At 42.2% G+C, this 18,378-nt stretch overlaps 1 protein-coding gene across 1 annotated transcript in view; it reads right to left on the reverse strand.

The window, feature by feature from the left end:
- LOC138752888 (1-phosphatidylinositol 4,5-bisphosphate phosphodiesterase beta-2-like) overlaps window positions 1-18,378 on the reverse strand; it is a 129,164-nt gene that overhangs the window by 43,831 nt on the left and 66,955 nt on the right. Inside the window, exons 20-22 of the mRNA XM_069915499.1 lie at window positions 9,524-9,691; window positions 7,422-7,521; window positions 190-294 (exon numbers count right to left, since the gene is read on the reverse strand). Of these exons, the coding sequence (XP_069771600.1) occupies window positions 190-294; window positions 7,422-7,521; window positions 9,524-9,691 (373 nt within the window). The remainder of the gene's footprint in view (window positions 1-189; window positions 295-7,421; window positions 7,522-9,523; window positions 9,692-18,378) is intronic.

The following is an 18,378-nucleotide window of genomic DNA, read 5'->3' on the forward strand; positions in this document are numbered from 1 at the left end:
CTCTGTGAAAATGCCTGGGTGAAAATTAATCTAATTCAGCGAGGGAAATACGAATGCTCAGGCCAGGTTTTAATTTTATATCTGAGTAGATCTGCAAAGTTAAATATAGAACCCTACACCGGTGGCAATAGCATCAAGGAAGTGTGGAGGTGCAGAGGTGAGAGCTTGCAGTGCAATGATCTCGCTCACCTTCCCAGGTGTGAGTCACATAGTCCCTCACTTCAAGGTGAGCAAACAGCGTTGGCATGGTGAGCAGTTGGCTTGTTTCGTTCCACAGGCCAATATGGTGATACCCTGTGGGAGAGAAGGAACACCTCACTCAGGGATCTTGCCTTGCAGGGAAAAGTTGAGCAGGACTTAGGACAGAGGAGGTAAATTATGTTGCAGGAGGAAAAACAACCACAGATGTTGGAAATTCGAAACAAAAACAGAAAATGAAAAAATAGTTAACACTTCAGGTCTTCTTCATTAGGTGAATATACATTGAGTAAATTCCAAAACTCCGAATATATCTGACATTTTATCATTACATATCTCCCTGCTGGATCTATTATTTCCTCTTCTATTTTGATTGGTACATTTTTACTGATTAATATAGCTTCTCCTCTAGCTTTTGAATTATATGATGCTGCTGTTACATGTCCTATCCAATCTCTCTTTAATTTCTTGTGTTCCACTTCGGTTAATTGTGTCTCTTGTATGAATGCTATATCAATTTTTTCTTTTTTCAATAAATTTAACAGTTTCTTCCTTTTGATTTGGTTCTGTATTCCATTAATATTTAAAGTCATATAATTCAACATAGCCATCTTATACTTTGTTTATCTTTCCTTTCCATTTCCTCATCATCACCTTTCCTTCTTATCTTTTTCTGTTTTCTTTTTTTAAGCACATTATAAGACAACATTTCTAAAACATAAAATATTTCCATTACTCTCCTATCTAAAAATCCTTTAACCCCATTATCCCCTCCCCTTCCTGAGTTGCCCTTTGTCCCTTGTCGGGCAACCACATCTCCCCTCTCCATTTGGATTTGCGAAATCACTCGCAAACGTCAACTGATTTCGCAGTGACCATAATTCTTCCCCACCCAGCCCCCCCCCAGAAAAGATTTTAATCTTCATATATAACAAAGGTCACTCTCTTAATTCCCTCCTTACTTCCTCTCTTCCCTTACTTTCCCTTATTGATTCTTATCTATACTCTATATATTTTCCTTTAAACATACATACACACATGTACACATACACACACACTCACACACACACACACACATATATATATATATATATATATATACCCATATATACACACATACATATAGTTTGTGGTCATTTTTGCTCTCGTTACATGTCTTCATCTCTCTGTCTGTTTTGTAGTTGTTCTGCAAATTTTCATGCTTCCTCCGGATCTGAGAATAGTCTGTTTTGCTGCCCTGGAATAACTATTTTAAGTACCGCTGGGTACTTTAGCATAAATTTATATCCTTTTTTCAATAGGATCGCTTTTGCTGTATTAAACTCCTTCCTCTTCTTCAGGAGTTCAAAACTTATATCTGGATAGAAAAATTTTTTTTGTCCTTTGTATTCCAGTGGCTTTTTGTCTTCTCTTATTTTATTCATTGCTTTCTCCAATATATTTTCTCTTGTTGTATATCTTAGGAATTTTACTAAAATGGATCTTGGTTTTTGTTGTGGTTGTGGTTTAGGGGCTAATGTTCTATGTGCCCTTTCTATTTCCATTTCTTCCTGTAATTCTGATCTTCCTAGGACCCTGGGGATCCAATCTTTTATAAATTCTCTCATATTCTTGCCTTCTTCATCTTCCTTAAGGCCCACTATCATTATATTATTTCTTCTATTATAATTTTCCATTATATCTATCTTCTGAGCTAACAGCTCTTGTGTCTCTTTAACTTTTTTATTAGATTCTTCTAATTTCTTTTTTAAGTCATCTACTTCCATTTCTATGGCTGTTTCTCATTCTTCCACCTTGTCCACTCTTTTTCCTATATCTGACATGACCATCTCTAATCTATTTATTTTTTCTTCTGTACTTTTTATTCTTCTTTTTATTTCACTAAATTCTTGTGATTGCCATTCTTTTACTGATTCCATATATTCTTTAAAAAAATATATATCCATGTACTTGCCCTTCCCTTCTTCTTCCATTTCTCTGTGTTCTTCCTCTTCTTCTTCCTCTGGGTTGGTCATATGTTGTTTCTTTGATTTCGTTTTACTCTCTTCTTTCTTGTTCTCGTTGTTTTCTATGTTCTCCTCTTGCTGCTGTGTTGTGGCTGTCAATTTCAGCTGTGGAGATCGACTCCTCAGCTGGTCCCCCCCCCCCCCATCAGTGTTTTTTTTGTCTTGCGCGTCGCGCACTTTTGCTTGGCTCCGCGAGCCATTTTTGTAATCCCGAGCTCGGGACTTCGACTGACCTGAGGGAGCGGGCTTCTCTCTCCACAGCGGGCCTCCTCGGACAGGTAAGGCCTTCACCTTCTTCTTCCGATGTCTTTTCTTCTTCTCTTCTTCACGTTGCTTTCGACTTTTCTTTCTTCGCTGCCATTTTCTTCCCACCTTTACTTTCACTTTATTTTAATTTTCGTGTTTGTGCCTTTGTGTTTTCTCTGTTTTTTTTAAACTTTTCTGGAGAGGGCTGGTGTTCCCCGACCAGCCACTACTCCATCAGGTGACTCCCCAACATTTCAGGTCAATGACCTTTCAAGATTGACCTTAGATATCAACAGTTTCTCTCTTCATGGATGTTGCCTGACCTGATGAGAATTTCCAATGTTTTTAATAAAGTATAATGTGGGTTACAACCATGTAAATCATTATAGAGTCAGATTGTATGTCCATGAAAGGTCAGAAGTGTAGTGATGGACTGTAATGTCTCCTGGAATTCTGGGTCTTTTCTCAATTTATTTATTAATTTAATGAGGTGTGGACTTTACTGGTAATCCTTGCCTGAACTAGTGTCAACCATTTTGGTGCATTCTGGACCACAAAGACAATTAGCCTTCGCAACTGTACCTCTCCTCCCACTCTGAAGTCTTTAAGGATTCCATTTCATCTTCCCAATCTTCCTTCTTTGTTGCATCCGTTTTGATGATAAGATTTCCCACTCTCGAGCCTTTGCAATTTCATCTATTTACCGTAACTGATAGACAAGAACCAGTTAAGAGTCCTATTGCCTTCACTCTTGCTCCTACAGCCTCTTCTCCTAGAAAGAACATGGATAGGGTTTGCCTTTGCCTCCCAGCTTACCCTGGCAGTTTTCACATTTAACTCTCTAATTTCTAACACCTTCAACAGGATTTTATCACCAAACACATCTTCCCCTTCCTTCCCATCTTACCATTCTGAAGGGATTGTTCCCTCCATTTCTCCCTGTTTCACTCTTCCCTTACCAGTAGTATATGGCCTGAGAATTTATGAAATATTCCTGTAATGAGGTCTTGGAGTTCAAGGTATCAAACAATCCAGGGGATATCATGTAACATGCTCTTGAAGCAAGTTGGCATAGTCCTGTGGTATTATTTTGGCAATATCTATGTAATACAGTCAGAACATTTGGGGATTGCCCATGTACCACCTAACATCCAGGGAATGTTAGGTATTGTGGTCTGCGATTGTTGGGGGATATCCATATAATGTGGTCTTGGAGTTTAAGAATGCTTAATGCTAGGGAGTCTCGTGATGGAGTAGTGGGTGGTCAGGTGGAAACAGCCCTCTCCAAAGAAAAGAAAAAAAAGTGTGAAAAAGCAGAGATCAATAAACATAAAATACAGGAAGAGAAAGATAAAGTTACAGAGAAGAGACAGAAGATGGCACCCAATCGAGAAAAAGTAAGAATAACAGAGAAAAGGGAAGACGGAAAATCACTGAAGAAAGAAGAAGGGCTTACCTGCACGTCGGAGCAGAGAGCCACCGTGGAGAGGAGCGGCTGATCTCCGGTGTTGATGAGTCCCCAGAGGAGCAGTGTCCTCCTGACCAGCGGACTCCAAAAATGGCTCTCGGAGCCAAGAATAGGTGCGCAACTGCGCATGCACGAAGAGTTGCGCATGCGCAGTGCGCAAGTAAAAGAAAAGGTTAATGCTGACGGGAGGGGGACTCAGCTGAGGAGGGGCCAGCAGAGAGATGCCCAGGATCGGGGCGTTCGGCTGGGGAAAGTAAACAAGAAAGAAGAAGAGTGGTGAGAAAGAGAATGAAGAGCTGGAAGAGGGTGAGTGGCAACGGAGCGATCGGCAGGGGGATGACCTGCAGCAGGAGGCCCAACAGTGGGTCGACCTGCAGCAGGGGGCACAACAGTGGGTCAACCTGCAGCAGGGGGCCCAGCAGTAGGTCGACCTGCAGCGGGAGGCCCAACAACGAGTCGACCTGCAGCAGGAGGCCCAACAACAGGAGACACAACAGCTGGAGGCCCAGCAAGGATACAGAAGTAGCTCACCAGAGAAGGATGAAGATACACAGATACAGAGAAGAGAAGAAGATGACACAGACATAGATACAGACACAGAAGAAGAGGAGGAAGAAGACTAAGAATTTCAAAGGAAAGAAGGTAAAATAGAAGGACAAAGTTTAGATAAAGCCTTTTTCGAAGAACAAATGAGGTCATTAAAAGAATGGCTATCATTAGAATTTAGTTCAATCAAAAGAAAAATGAAAAGAGCTGAAGACAGAATGCAAAGCTTAGAGTTGGTCAAGACTGAAATAGGGAAAAGAGTAAAAAATGTGGAGGAACGAGAAGCTGCTGTAGAAATGGAGATAAATGATTTAGGAGGGAATTTGGAAGAGAATGAAAAAAAAAATAAAGAGACACAAGATTTATTGTCACAAAAATAGACGTATTGGAAAACTACAGTAGGCGAAACAACATAAAAATAGTTGGCCTGATAGAAGGCAAAGAAAGGTCAGATATGAAGGAATTTATAAAAGGATGGATCCCAAAGGTGCTGGGAATGACAGATTCACATGAAGAAATGGAAATCAAAAGGGCGCATAGAGCGCTAGTACCGAAACTGCCACCACATCAAAAGCTAAGATCCATATTGGTAAAATTTCTAAGATATACGACAAGAGAAAACATATTGGAGCAGGCAAGAAAGAAAGTTAGAGAAGACAATAAGCCGGTGGAATATAAGGGACAAAATTTTTTTTTTTCCCTGGACATAAGCTTCAAACTTTTAAAGAAGAGGAAGGAATTCAACACGGTGAAAACAATCTTATGGAAGAAAGGGTATAACTTTATATTAAGACATCCAACAGTACTCAAAGTATTCATTCCTGGTGAACGGAATAGACTGTTCTCGGACCCAAAAAAAGCCCAAGAATTTGCTGAACATTTGCAGGACAAGAAAAGAGAGGAGGAGAAGTGACAAGAAGGAAGACTGGCAAGAAAATATACAAAAATATGAAAAAATATAAAGTAAAGATAATTTATATATAAAGATTTAAAGATGGATAAGAGAAGGGGAAGGAAAAAAGAGAGCTTTGTTATAAGTATAGGAAAATAATGTTCTCTGGGGGGGACTGGGGTGGGAGAATAATGGTCACTGCGAAATCGGTTGACGCTTGTGAGTAAGTTCAAAAATCGAATGGAAAGGGGAGTTGTGGTTGCTGTCAAGGGACAGGAGGCAATGCAAGGAGGGGAGATTCATTTGAGGCTAAAGGGTTATTGCTTGTGGGGATTGTTGGGTATTTCATGTCTTAAGTGCATTGTCATATATTGAGATTAAAAAGGAAAACTTAAAAAACGGTAATGGAAAATAAAAACCAAGTTTAAGAGTATCCCAAAGGAAAAAAAAATCACATATAATTTAAAAGACAAAGTCACAATGATTGGAAAAACCTAGGAACCATATATGGAACGTAACAGAAAGAGCAGGCCTAGGACCACCACCACCTAAAATGATAAGAAAATAAACACGATCAGATTTAATGCAAATAAGTAGATGAAACGTCTTTTTTGTTTGTATTCCTTTTGTATAAAGATATTGTTTTATTTTATATGTCCAATATTTACTGTTTTTGGAAGGGGGTGGAAAGGGGGAAGGGAGAAAAAAGAGAAAATGTCACTGTGAATATTTAAAGAGATGCATCTGTAAATATATTGGTTGATATGGTTCATAGTGCGATAAATAAAGAATTACAAAAAAACAATGCTTAATGCTTTATGGGAGGAGAGGAAATATTTATGAAATGTGGTCTATGATTGTAAGGACGAACCAAACAAGATTACGTGAATGTCCATGTTCCACAGATGAGGACACCAATGTATGGCCATGTAATGCCTATTTTTTAAAAATGGCGGCACTGCCAGAGCTGCTGTAACAGCAGCACTGCCACTGGTGCGAGAAGCAGGGAGCAAAGACACAGTGATCCTGTGGGATCCAACTGCCCAGTCTGTTGCCAGCTCCATACAGGCATTAAATGGCCTCTTAAAGGAGCTGGCTGTGGTTTTATTTAAAATCCTGCGACCGTAGTGTCTGCTCTCAAGATGGCAGCGCACATGATTGGCAGCAGCCACGAGGGGTTGCAGACTCTGGGGAAGTGGAGGACCGACGTAGGGCACCTGAAAACGGGTAGACCATCCCCCATCCAAGAAAGATAAGCAGAGGAGACAACCCATAGGATAGTGACCATGGTGGCGGACCAGTGAGGGATTCGGCATTTCGAGAAACACACAGGCTGTGGCTGCCGGTAACTAGCTCGAAACTGGCTGAAGGGTTAACAGGTATCGAAACCTCGATGCGAGAGGATGCCAAGGGCTCTGAAGGGTTCCTAATTAAGTTGGAGGTTCGGATCTGGACTCTGTGAGGATGTGGAGACCACAGGAGTCCTGGAAGTGAACCCATGGACACTCAGTGACTCTAGGTGGATCTCTTTTTTGCTTCTCAGTGGCTGTTTTCAGGTGGAATAGCTGGGAGAATGCGGCTCTGGAGCCGGCTGCGGATGTGTGCGAAACAACATTCAGGTGCTGTTCTGGCACCTGAAAGGTCCGCAGCAGAGAGATGCGCCGTGGAGCAAACGCCGGCTCCTGTCGACTGTGGCCATAGTCCCGCCTGCTGAGAAGCGGAGAATACACCTACCCGAGGAGGGTTGGGTAAGTACTCCTCGGGTCAGGGTTCTCTGCTTTCAGGTGGCCTCCCAACAGCCGCATTTTAGTTTAGGTGGCTTTACGTTGGGGTATTCTGGCCACCTGAAAGTGGCTTTTCTGTCTGTAAGAGGTGCTTCAGGCAATTTCTGCCGATAGCGAATCTATCTGCCTTACAGCAGGTAAAAGGTAATTTCTAATAATATGACACTGTTTTTATTACATGACAATAAATTGAATCTTGGAATGCGAAGAATGGGCATGAATCATAATTTGGAAGTGAAAGATCAGTTTGTAATGTCGAAAAGCATCTCCACCTGGATTACCTGTTTGCAGAGCAGTAATTGGGAGAATCCTGTGTCCAATGAATTTTCCACTTTCTTCAAAGGTAGCAATTCTCACAAAAGCCAGCTCTGGCACAAGGATCTACAAATCAGGAAATGTCAGATTAGGCAGTATCTGAAGACTAATTGCCATTGCGCAGCTCAGTCAACCCAGAGATGGCAGCAAAATCTGTCTTTGTGGAGTAGGGCAGTGAATTACCTGTTGCTGAAAAGGTGCCCAAGGTGAGAGGTCTTCATTTAGAAAGTGGCCACAGCAATGGGCTAGAATGTCCTGTGGCAGCTCACTGCTGAGATTAGCCACAGATAATATCTGCCTTTCTAGACTGAGATTGGACAGGGATAACTGAGCAGCGGACTCTTTATCTTCAATAACGATTTCACAAGGTGGAGCAAGTTCCAAGTTCTAATTCAGATTAGCACAAGCCTCAATGGGACAGAGGGCTGGAGTCAGTAAGACCATGGCTACGCTCATGTGGAATGTAAGGCTCATGTACAATCTTATAGAATCTTTCATACAGCATGGTGAAAGGTCCTGCAGCCCAATGGGTCCATGAGACCATAACATTTAGTAACAGAGGTAGGCAATTCGGCCCATTGAGTCCACTCTGACATTCCATCATGAACCGATCCATTCACATACTCAACCACACTTCCCTACCTTCTCCCCATACCCTTTAATACCTGGAGTTTGCCTGCATGGAAATTAGAGTCTTACCTTGGACTGGAACTGAGATCTAATGAGACAGCTAATATAGGGACTGTGAGCCTGGAGACTAGAGTCTAAAGAGTCAGCACACCTGGGTCCAGGGTTCTCATGAATCCATTGTCTTGGGGATTGAGAAGAATCTCGGTCAAATACAAACAAGTGGGTTTAGCCCAGAGTTCCAAGTCAAGTTGGACCTAAAGGCCTGTTCCATACTGCATGGGTCTATGACTCAATAATGACCTGGATAATCTGTGTTCAAGGAGCTAAGCTCACATAGGGACTGGCTGTGGACAAAACAGAGCTGGTAAAATATTGGAATCTATTACTAAGGTTATAGCAGGGCATGTGGAAAACTGTAAGATATGTTTGCAAGGATTCTTTGAGGATGTAACAAGGTGGATAAAGGAGAACCAATGTACTTAGGCATTTGATAATATGCCACGTTAAAGGTCACTACACAAGCCAAGAAAGATCACAACAGGGCTTGGAGATCAATTTTGGATGGATACAGATGTGGCTAATAACATTTCAAACAGAAATAGGTCAGCAATCAGAAACTTAGTGGGGTGCCACAGAGATCAGTGCTGGGGCCTCAATGACATAGATGAAGGGTTTTCGTAGACTGTCACCAGATTTGCTAAGGACAGAAAAAAACGTGGGTAAAGTTGGAATGAGTATTTTTCACTGTCTGGCTACACGTGACAATATTTTAATTCATTTTGGATCTGCTAAAGATATTGGTGGGCTCAGTAAGTGGGAAAGAAGTTGTTGGATGGCATTTTCTGTGGGAAAGCATAAGTTATATCTTTAAGAAAGAATAAATAAAATATTTCCATGGAGAGAAACTACAAAATGATGGGGTAAAAGGGATCAGGGAATTGTACTCGAAACACAAACAACAAGTACATAGTTCAGAAGGCAAATAAAATGTTGACCTTTATTGCAAGGTATATGGAGTACAGTATGAAGCAATTTCCAGGTTACCTGGATTACTGAATACAGTGTTTAGTTGCCACGTATTTTGCATTTGAACAGTACAGAGAAAGTTGATTGGGTTGATTTCTGAGGTGAAGGGGTTAACACATGAAGAAAGGTTGAGTGGATTGAGTTTTAGGAGTTTAATACATTCTGAGTGGATTTCATTGGAACAATTAAAATTTTGAGGTGATTGAGAGGATGTTCCCCTTGTGGAGGTGCTGAGAATGAGGGGGCGTAGTTCCAGAAAAAAAAGATTGCCCATTTAAGCTGAAGATGAGGAAGAATTGTTCTCTCAGTGGATGATACGTTTCCAAATACTTTACCACAGAGAGTCCTTGAGGCAGAGTCATCAAAATGATGGACAGCCATTTGAGCTACAGTAGGGTCACCAATGTTGTACCTTTTCAAAGACCATGGGTTCCTCATCCCTCCACTGAGGATTGATGGAATTTTGGTCACAGTTCAATTTTGTCCTGAACTTCTGCTTTGGATCATTTGGAAGTCCAAACAATTCCACTTCAACGGAGAATCGAGAGTTCCGATCAGACAGAAACTGCCCTGATATAATCTGTAATAGGAAATGCCAGGAGTTAAATTAGGATACTGAACCCCAGCCATTCAGGGTAATGGTACAGCATCCCACCTATCTCCACACGCAGCTTGCAGGCCCACACTGTTCATTCACGGTACATCTGCGGGGGTCATAGGGACTACAACTAATCCGGCCTGTTTAAAGAGGCGTCCTGAGCTGAAATTGTTGGGAGGGGTCATTCTAATGAACTTGACACGGAGAGAGAGAGAGAGAGAAAGAGAGAGAGAGAGAGAGAGAGAGAGAGATTATTTTGATACTGCACTGGTGGACCTAGCTGAGGATGTGCAAAAGGAGGGAGATCCTTGCTGGTAATTCAGATTCTTACATAGCCACGAGATAGGTATCCAGGGAGGTCAATGCCAGGGATGTAGCTGCAAGAATAGGCCTATACTGCAGGGAGAAGTTTGTTCATCTCTCGAACAATGAGTAATTCTTCTAATGGACAAAATAAAACTCCAGAGGGTGGTTAACTCACCCTGCAACATCACAGGCATCAAACTTCACTCCATTGAGGATATCTACAAGAGGCGGTGTCTTAAAAAAGCAGTCTCTATCCTCAAGGACCCCCATCACCCAGGCCATGCCCTCTTTACTCTGCTACCATTGGGAAAAATGAGTCTAAAGATGAGCACTCAGTGGTACAAGGACAGCTTCTTCCCTGCTGCCATCAGATTCCTGAATAATCAAAAAATCACAGACACTGCCTTCCTTTTTGTGCACTGTTTTTTGGTTTGTTGTGTTAAGGTGATTTATAAGAATGTTTGTACTTTGATGCTGCCACAAAACACTGAACTTCATGACAATAAATTCTGATTCTAATAACAGGCGCCACTGTTGGAATTCGTGGCCATGGCCCTTCCTTGCAAGGTGCTGTTCCCACATACGCTCAAGCAGCATGGGTCCCCCCGCGAGGTGCTGTGCCCCCTTACACTTGCAGCTATCGTTCGCTGTCAGACCTGCTCCCACCACTAGCATGCGTCAAGCTGGAGGTTAGTGCCACTTGATGTATGCTAGTGACTCTCCACGCAATACAAGCAGCACTTTCAGCTATTTCATCAGAGGGACGGAGGAGGATTATATCCGTTCAGCAGGTAGCCCCTCCCTCCTGCCCCGAGCAAGTTTATGACTGCCAGACTGGTCCTCACCCGTTTACCCTAATGACCTCCTTCTTTTTGAATATTTTCTTTATATTTTCACACAAGCTTGTTCAGCCATATACAGTATCATGCGAACAATGGCAGTTCACATTCAAATCTACATATATTCATTCTCTTTACGACTATATATACAAGCCCGTGTCTCTACCAGCCCCCCTCACCCACCCCCCCCCCCCCCCACACACATAAAACAAGACTACTCACTCAAATTTCAACCAACAGCAACAAAATTTTAACACCAGGAGAATAAATAATAAATAAGGGGCAGGGATTGTCGCAGCTCAATGCACGGCCTCTGGGCTAATATTCATTCCTGACTTTCCAACAGCCACAAAATTTTAACACCAGGAGAATAAATAATAAATAAGGGGCAGGGATTGTTGCAGCTCAATGCACGACCTCTGGGCCAATATTCATTCCTGACTTTCCTTGATCAGGATCAATGTGAAGGAGAGGAAGTCACAGCAACAAATGAGGAAACCAATCCGCCATGTGCCTATGTAGTGCATGTATGGCTGCCAGATCTTACAAAAGGTACTGTATTTGTTTCTCAGGTTATAAATTGTTTTCTCCAGGGGAACGAATTTCCTTGTTCCATCATTCAATACTAAGAGTAGAGTCGAACTTCCAAGTCGCTGCAGTGCACTTCCTGGCCACTCCAAATTTGATTAACGCAAATTGGATTTGAAATTTGGACAGCTTCACTGTAAGCCTTATGTTCATTATGCTTCCCAGCAAGAATAACTCTGGGTCCTGCGGGAATCATTTACCTATAATTTTCTCTAGGACTTAGCCTAGTTCTTCCCAAAAGGGCCTCACCTTGGCACGTGACCAGGTTGCGTGCACAAACATCCCAGTTGCCAGCCACATATGAAACATTGGTCCGAGAGTTCTGGTTTTGACCTGTTTATTTTCTGCAGCGTTAGATACAACTGGTGCAAGAAATTATACTGCATCAACCTGTACCTTGCATTGATGAAGTGGTCATGCTGTCCCGGCATAAGTTGGACCAGCATCCCTCATCAATTACAATACCCAAGTCTGACTCCCATCTTTCCCTCGATCTATGGAGGCCCAGATTGGGTCCACCTGACTGGAGCAGGAAATACATTGCAGAAATGAATTTATTTCCACACCTACTTCAAACCGAGGTAGATCTAAAACTTGGACCCAATATGTCCCGTAAAAAAGATCTTATTTGAAGATAGCAGTGGAATGTCTGATTTGGCAAATCATATTTAGTTTTGAGTTGCTCAAACAGCATTAATTGCCCTTGATCGTAACAGTCTTCTATGCACTTGATGCCATTATGGTGCCTGGTGTCCAGGATCTTGTTACCTAACGTTAATGGTATTAATTTATTAGGAGTCAAGGGCATTTTTGGGGACAACGCCACTTTCAAATATTGGTTAATTTTGTTCCAGATATTAATCACTTGTTTTAATGTGGGGCTGCCCTTCTTTCCTGACAGCAATTTAGCATCCCATTTATAAATAAAGTCCTCTGCCATCCTCTTGCCCACCAGGCGCAGATCATTTTGTGCCCAAGATGGAACACTCCCTCCCTGGAAGAGAGAGGTGATGTATCTCGACTGGGCTGCCCAATAATATTTTTTAATCTTCAATCTGCCTAGACTGTAGTTCCATGTTAATTTTTCCATAGAGTCCCATGCCACCTTACCATTCCAGAGAAACATTCTGACCTTGTGTAGCAGCTGTTTGAAGAAACTGTGGGGCAATGGCACAGACAATGTCTGAAAAAGATACTGAAACCTTGGCAACACATTCATTTTGATACAATTAACCCTGCCCACTAATGTTACGGCCAGGGACATCCATCTATTTAAATCCTCCTCGACTCTCTCTAGCAAGGGGGTGTAATTTAACTTGTATAAATTATTCAAGTTACCATCAATATTAACTCCTAGATATTTGATCCTCTCCTATGACCACTTTAAATTACTATTTTCTTTAAGTTGGTTATAATTCCCCTCGGTGAGTGGCATCACCTCACCTTTTCCCCAATTGATCTTATACCCGGAGGGTTTCCCATAGTCCTCCAACACCATGTGCAGTTGAGGGTCTGTCAGATATATCAGAATATCATCAGCAAATAAGTTGATTTTGTGCTCATCCTGGCCCACTCTATAACCTTTAACATCTGGATCCTGGCAAATGGCCTCAGCCAGTGGTTTCATCGCTAGCACCCTTGTCTACTAGAACTGGTAAGTGGGAAAGCTGAAGAGATTTGTCCATTGGACGTAACCTTTGCCTTGGGCGCATGGCAATCTCGAAAAATTGGCCCTAACCCCACTTCCTTCAGCACTTTAAATAAAAATTCCCATTCCAGTCTACCAAAAGCCTTCTCTGCATCCAAGGGAACAGCCAATCCCTTCTCATTTCTGATTTGTGCCAGATGCATTACACTCAACTGTCTGCCAATGTTATCCGCTGCTTGCCTCTCCTGCACAAAGCCTGCCTCATCTTTGTTTATCAATTTTGGTAAATGCAATGCCAATCAGTTTGCCAGGGCCTTGGCAAGAATCTGGTAATCAGTATTCAGCAAGGAAATTGGTCTATAAGAAGGCGGCAAAAGTGGATCTCTACCCTTCTTTAAGATCATCGTAACAATCGCTGTTGTGAAAGATTCTGGGAGTTTCCCCTTGCCTGGTCTATCACCTCCATATATAGAGGCATTTGTAAATCCTTAAATTCTTGATAGAAGTCAGGTGGGGATCTGTCCTCCCCCGGAGACTTGCAAACTTATAGCGCACTCAATGCTTTTCCCAGCTCTTCCTTTGTAAGAGGAAGGTCTAGTCCCTCCTGCTCCTCAAGTCTTAAATTTGGGAGATCTAATCTGGCCAGAAACTCATCCATTCAGTTAGAATCTCCAGTTAATTCAGATTTATACAGTCCTTCATAAAATTCTCTGAAGGTCTCATTAATTTCCTTTAGCTTATATAAGATCTAGCCATTCCCTGTTGTATTGCATTGATTGTTCTAGAGGCTTGTTCTACCCTTAATTGCCAGGCGAGGACCATGTGAGCTCTTTGCCCAACTCATAATACTTTTGCCTCAACCTCGTAAGGTCCTTTCTCTATACTATAAGTCTGAAGAGTATTATATTCCAATATCTTGTTTGTAAGAGCTCTGTAGGGGTCCTCTAAGCCTGATTTCTGAAAATCCTTCTCTAATTGGGTAATGTCCTTTTCCAATTCCTCCACCTCCTTCATATAGTTTTTCTTGACCATCTTTGTGTACCCAATTATCTGTCCCCTCAAGTATGCCTTAAGGGTGTCCCACAGAAGGAATTTATCTGTGGTAGAGAGGCAGTTGTCCACACAGAACAGGGCTATTTCAGCTCTTATGAAACTACAAAACTCTGGCTTTTTCAACAACAGTGTTAAGACACCACCTGTATGCTATGTCCTGCTTATCTGGCATTTCTATAGTAAAATCCAGAGGGGAATGGTCTGAGAGAAGCCATTCCCCATACTCAGCTTCCATGATCCTACTCTCTATATGGGCTGAAGCCAGAAAAAAGTCTATTCTAGAGTAGGAATCATGTTGCTTTGAGTAAAATGAGTAATCCCTCTCTCTTGGATACTTTTTCCCCCTTGCATCTATCAAATTCAGCTCTTTCATGCAGTCAATGATGGCTTTTGCCACTCTAGTCCTAGTTATTCATTTTGTGGATTTATCCAGTGCTGGATCCAGACATAGATTAAAGTCACCCCCCATTAAAATATTTTCATTTTCTTCTGCCAATCGTATAATGTCTTGTATAAATTTTTCATCATCATAATTGGGGGGTAGACATTCACTAGAGTCCAGGATTCTGAATATATCTGACAGTGTACCATAATGAATCTTCCCATTTTGTCTGTAATCACCCTCTGCACCTGCACTGAAACACTCTACCCCACTAGTATTGCTACTCCCCTTGCCTTTGAGCTAAATGAGGAGCATATGACCTGACCTACCCATCCCCTTTTTAGCTTCTGATGTTCCCGCTCTGTTAAATGCATCTCTTGGAGGAAGGTCAGATCTATCCCCATCTTTTTATTGTGTGCCAAGATCCTTTTTCATTTCACTACTCCATCTAAGCCGTTAACATTGAAAGTAGCATACTTTTAGCCATCACACCTGAGCTTCCTCCCAAAATGTTTTCCCTCCATCTCCATCACCACACCCCCGCAGACCCAGTCTCTTACCATCTCCATGTTGCTGCACTCCATCCAAGCTGCGACAGGCCTTGGGGAAAAAAAGGACACCACAAACCCATTTGCCCACAACACCACAACATACATACCCACTCATCAACCATATCCCTCCAAATAATAAAAGGGAATACATACCCCACATACATCATTCATGAGTCTCAGCCACCCTCCGTTCACATTTCTGGTGGTCCCTCTCCTCCTCTCACCGCCATTGCCCCTTACCATGTGGTCACCATGACTCTCCGTTTTCACCCTCAGCACCCTCCACCCATTCAGTCCCAGAATCCCCAGTCCCTTACATATAACAAATTTTGTCATCATTTTTTTAAAAATCAGAAAACAGCCAAAAGCCTATTCTTTATATAACACAGAAATCCAAGTCCTCCCAATCTATCGGTTTTAATAATTTTTAAGATTTATTGCTCCTTTCATTCTTCTCCACTTGATCCTCCATTTACTGCCGGCAGAGTATAAACTGACACGCTTTCTCTTTTTCTGTAAAATATTTCCTTTCCCCTCCAGCAACATAATTTTAAAGGTAGCGGGATGGCGTAGAACACAGTCATAGCCCTTTTGCTTTGGTGATCACTTAACTGGTTCAAAGTCTTTCCGCCTCTTGAGCAGAGATGCACTAATATCTGGATAAAAGAACACTTTCGACCACCTGTACTCCAAGGAAGCTCCCCTTTGAATTGCCCCTTTTGTCACCACCCCTAATATTTTTTCACAATCTTGAAAATATTTTAACTTTATAAGGATCGACTGGGGTCTTTGTCTCAGTCCTGGTTTAGAAATTGGGGCTCTTAAGGCTCTTTCTATTTTAATGGGGGTTCCTAACACCTCCTTTCCTAGTGCTTCAAGGATCCATTTAGTAAGATTCACACCCTCTGAGTTTTCTTTCAATCCCACTATTTTAATGTTGCAGTGTTTTGTGAAGTTCTCCAGGAAGTCCAGCTTCCCCCATACCTCATCTCTTTCTTTAATTTCTTGCTCCATTGTGGCAGTTTTATCCTCCCTTGCCCCCAATCTCTCCTCTTCCTCTGTCACCCTGTCTGTTATTCACCAGGGCCCCCTCCATCCTGTCTAATTTTTCTGCCATGTCTACCTTCTACCACTACCTCCTCTAACCTATTTTCCATTTGGGTCAGAGTCTGTAAAATCTCTCTTAAGGCCAGTTCCGGGTCCTCCTCCTCCCTTTTCTGTAGCAACCCAGCCTTCCAGCTTCTCGTGGCTGAGTCCCTTGCACACTCAACCGCTGCCATTACCGCCATCGCATTCGCCCTGGCGACCTTCATTTCTGAAAATCACAAGTTAATGGCCAAATTCTAGCTTCACTCGAGCCCGCTATTCCCTGACTCGATGCACCGCTAGCAGACCCCAGCTATCAGGGAGACTATTGCTTGGCTTGCGAACTCGTGAGCTGTGAGGGAGAGGCAGCTGTTCTCCCTTCCTCCCATTCACCTGTTCCAAGGCTCTTACCACCTTCTCTGCCACTCGGGACCGTTCCTCTGCTCTGGGCACTGCCTGTTTGTGGAACTCCCGATGGTGCTGAGGTCGCGGGGAGTTGCACCCTCCTCGATGGCTCTCGGGTTGGCATCACCATTACTCCCGACATGAGGCACCTCCACTTGCCTCGGATCCTTGTCGGGCCACTCATTTCCTCACTGTATTTTTGCTTTTTTTTATTGATTGAATCTTCCTCATCCTCTTCTTGTATTCAGACAGGATTTCTTTTTCTTCTTTTGTCCTGGATTTTAGATTTTTAATGCTGTGTTCTGGTCTAGGTCTGGAAACTCTTAGGATCTGCAACCTCCTCGACTCTCACCATCACATGACCCCTAATGCCCTCTTTGAACACTTGTTCTGGCACTGAACCTGGTATGTACATTAGCAGCAGAACACAAATACTCATTACTTCTATATCTACAATCCATATCAATTAGGCTTCATATTAAATATATACCTTGCCTTCATTGTTCAGGGTATAAGGTACAACAGTTAAGACATCATGTATTAGCTATGCAAGATGTTATCTGAAACCACACCGGGATTATTGTGCGGCGTTCTGGTCCCCTAAATATCAGCATGTTATTAAGGAAGATAGAATGCAGAAAAAATTTGCGAGACTGTTGCTGGGACTAGATAGCTTGAGTTAGGAGGAGAGACAATTTCTTTTTTGCTGTTTGAAACTGAACTTATAGAGGTTATAAAACTTATTGAGGTTTATAAAATTATGAGTGGTACATGTAAGGTCAGGGAGACTGACCAGAGAGGGCATTGGTTATAGGGGAAAGATTTAAAGGGGATCTAAGATTTCACATTTCTGGTACATTTATAGAACAAGCTGCCACAGGAAATTGTAAAGGTAGGTACAATAATAATGTTCAGAAAATATTTAGGTGGATAAGGGATAGTACCGGTTTAGAGAGATATGGGCCAAAGGCAGTCAATTTGGACTAGCTCAGGATGGCATCTTGGTCGGCATGGAAGAGTTGGGCTGCCTGTTCCTGTGCTGTATAACCCTATAAATGCTTTATATTCCACATCCAAACACCTCATGTGCTTTCCCAACACGTACTCACTTCCAACCTCTTCCACTAAGGAGAACACCTGGGATCCATCGAAGTCAGACCCATTGTACCCATAGTAGTTGGGAAAGACCTATCCAGCTCCATCCTATCTCCCAGCATTTGAACATTAACTTGATTTTCAGCTTGAACATTCCCTTAATTAATTCACATTGGCAGCAGCCACTGCTAACTCGAGATAGACCATCCCACGCAGAACACCACTGATGTCCTTACTGTTAATAAAGTGTCCAACATAATATACCACCAAAAGAGAAATTAACAGAAGCATCCCATTTGTAGAGCATCACAGGGAATTAAATACAAATCATAAAAAGGCACAGATAATATAACATTCAATGATAATTTCTTTTATCCGCTATCGACTCCTCGAGTCTGCATTTTCACAAAACAACACTTCAAGAATGTAAATCCAAATTATAAACAAGTGAATGTTGTTGCTGTTCAACCAGCATGCTCCAGATCCCCCTTTTTTCTCTTCAAAGATCCTCCTGCCAATTATGTTTAAGCTACATCCCAAAGTTTAATTTCTCTGTGGAGGAAAATTGGTTCTTCCTTCCTTTCCCATTTTACCATGGCCCCCTCATAATTTTATGCATCTTGCCTTAATGGGTCCTGATATATACTCATAAAAGACTATTTCACTTGTACTATTGCCAGCTTATGTAGTGTGGTGAGCTATACACAATTCTCCAA

Source organism: Narcine bancroftii, chromosome 2 (assembly GCF_036971445.1).
Source record: "Narcine bancroftii isolate sNarBan1 chromosome 2, sNarBan1.hap1, whole genome shotgun sequence".
Lineage (NCBI taxonomy): Eukaryota > Metazoa > Chordata > Chondrichthyes > Torpediniformes > Narcinidae > Narcine > Narcine bancroftii.